At 52.2% G+C, this 2,833-nt stretch overlaps 1 protein-coding gene across 1 annotated transcript; it reads left to right on the top strand.

The window, feature by feature from the left end:
* The first annotated feature begins 1,218 nt into the window (after positions 1-1,218).
* On the top strand, positions 1,219-2,466 carry S100A7 (S100 calcium binding protein A7). The gene is made up of 2 exons (XM_063103677.1): positions 1,219-1,359; positions 2,302-2,466. Exons 1-2 carry the CDS (start codon positions 1,219-1,221, stop codon positions 2,464-2,466), a joined length of 306 nt encoding a protein of 101 aa, XP_062959747.1.
* The last annotated feature ends 367 nt before the right edge of the window (positions 2,467-2,833 follow it).

Genomic DNA, 2,833 nt, shown 5'->3' with positions numbered 1-2,833 from the left:
ATTGCTTTGAGGGCTCTCGTAACCCCCAGACCTGGGATTCCCACAGTCCTGTTGAGGTGACCTGCCCCTCCCTGGGCAAGCTACCGATCAGACACAGCTTCCCTGCTTCCAACCACATCCCTGAAAATTCTCAGTTCCCCTCTGGGTACAGGGCTCAGACCCTGGCCTTGGCTTCAGCTTCCTAAAGGCCCTGGGCAGCTCCTGTTAGTGACTTACCAGCATGGAGCCTTCTTCACACCTGGAGGTAAAGGTGGTTTCTTATCAGATGCCCACATGGGTAAGCTGAAGTTGATACCTGATGCTTTGAAAAGTCTAGGATGCGAGAGCTGCACTGTCAGTTTCTCTGGCTTGGGGTCCAGTCCAGCCCAGACTCTGACTGTTGACAGGAGAATTTGCCTTGGGAAGTCAGACAGTGTCTTTATCTAGAGTCAAGCCTTGGTGAACCAGAGAAATAAGAAGAACATGGGGCTGGTAATCTTGAGGAACAGGCTATCCTGGGAACACACACTGCACCCCTCCTAACAGCTTAAGAGCCAGGGCAGTTGTTTGTGTCCATTTCAAATCTGAGGCCAACTGTGGTCACCAGTCCCTCTTTCTCACTCCCGAGGTGGCCCAGGATGACCTCCCCCATGGTCAGCACAGGGCTGTGTTCTCTGCTCACACTCTCGCCTGCAGCCCCACACACATTTCACGCAGAGCTGGCACTAGAGTCCAGGTAGGGCCCCCAGGGTGGCTTGTTCCTGATGCAGCCCTGGATGGCCAGAGACCTCACTAAGGACAATGTCCGGCCTTGTGACTCTAACCCCCACTGTGAAGCTGAAGGCATGCATTTGATGTTGTTTGAGGAGGGGCCTGGGGAATCTGGCTGTGGCTGGAGGTCCCACCTCTGGGTTCAGTCCTTCTCTGTGTGGTTCACCCCGACTCTCCCTGCTTCGACATTCTGTCAGTGCTACCCACAGCTCTACACCGGCTGCCACCTGCCCCTCCTCTTCTCCCTGGACTGTGAGAGCCCAGGCCCCAGACATGGCCCTGTCCTCCCCTTTTGTGGACCGTTTATTTCACCACACAGTGAAACTCGAGTTCCTCTGCCCCAGCCTAGCTCTGTGCTAAGCTCACTCATGCCTCAGCCCCCATCCATTGGCCTCACCTGGAGACCCTCATGAGGGGGAAAGTAAATGAAAGGTCATTGTCTTCCCTGCAGCTTTCCTGAAAGCAAAGATGAGCACCACTCAGTCTGAGAAGACCATGATGGGCTTGATCGACCTGTTTCACGAATACACTGGACGTGATGATATGATTGACAAGCCGAAACTGCTGGAGATGCTGAAGAAGAACTTCCCCAACTTCCTCAGCGCCTGCGTGAGTCGGGGTCTGGCTGCCCCATGGTGGTTGGGCCCTGGCATGGCTGAGGACACATTTTGCTGTGTGACCTTGGACGAGTCACTCTCACTCTCTGGTTCCCAATTCTCTCATTTGGAAAAAGGGGATCATAGGGCTACATTTCCAGAGGGTATAAAGAAGTGATATTTAAAAAATGCAAAAATGATAAAGAGTTATACACAGTCATTATCAGAGTTATAACGACTTATAAAGGGCTGCTATTAGGTGGTCACCAAAGTGCTACCGCTTGAGAGTAGTGAGGGGTCCCCTCATAGCTGACATGGATACTCAGTCCAGGAGACTCAGCCCCATTTGTTCAGACCCTTCCTCTTCAATGCTCCCCATCAACATCCTTGATTTTAGAGGTAAGGCACTAGAACTTCCATCATTAGTAAAAATTAACACTATCCTTTACAACCGACATGCTCAATAGTAACCCCCCCAAAATGTGGGTTACTTGGTAACACAGAGTCTAGGTGGACGAGAATCCAGAACAGAGAAGTTTGGGTGGAAAGAGAGAAGGAAAGAAAGAAACGTTAGAGAATAAAGAGAGCAAGGGGTTAGGGATAATTTAGAATCCCTGGGGCAGATCTAGGGGACTCAGTGCCCTTAGAGGCTGGGGCCAAGGAGAGCAGGGCTGGGGTTGGGGACCTCCCCAAAGCTCATTTACCAGAGCATCTCTGGGCAGACGAGCTCTGTCATTCACGCTGACCTTTGAGCCGAGGAGTCTCCTTAACCAACTCCAGGGGGCGCACTAATGCCCCAGCCCGTCTTTACCACCTCCGGCCCAGCCACAGCCCCGCCAGCCCCACCTGTGCAGCCCGAGCCCGTGGTCTCTGGGTCTCTGCCTCTCCTCTCCCCTCTCAGCCCACAACTTGGGTGTGACTGAAATTTTTTGTTCCTCTGTTTCTCTCCTCACAGGACAAAAAGGGCAGAGATTACTTGGCCAACGTCTTTGAGAATAAGGACAAGAATAAGGATGATAAGATTGATTTTTCTGAGTGGCTCTCCTTGCTGGGGGACATAGCCACGGACTACCACAAGCACAGCCACGGGGCGGAGCTCTGTTCCGGGGGAAGCCAGTGATCCCAGCCCAGCCCAGGAGCCTCCAGAGACCCCAGACAATAAAGTGTCTCCTCCCACCAGTCACTTGCCTTGTGTCCTTCTTCTCTTGTTTCCTATTTTGTTAAATTTACCAATTCTCGGTTAACTTAATTGGAGTATTTCCCCTGGATGGATTCACCCAGAATGTGATAGCAGGTCCCTCCCTGTGGCATCCAGCAAAACTGAGCCACCTCTCAAAGGACCTAATGTCCACCTCTGCTTCTCCTGCTCCAGCTCCCGATGTGGAGCCAACAGGGTCGGTTCTAAGTGGAGTCTGGTGCAACACCTCCTGCCAAGTCACAGAGATGCTTTTCTTTGACAAAGGGATGCATCAGGGTTCCTTAAATAC

This window comes from Cynocephalus volans, chromosome 8, assembly GCF_027409185.1.
Source record: "Cynocephalus volans isolate mCynVol1 chromosome 8, mCynVol1.pri, whole genome shotgun sequence".
Taxonomy (NCBI): Eukaryota; Metazoa; Chordata; class Mammalia; order Dermoptera; family Cynocephalidae; genus Cynocephalus; species Cynocephalus volans.
Note: the sequence above shows the minus strand (reverse complement) of the source record. Positions and strands in the feature narration are given on the sequence as shown.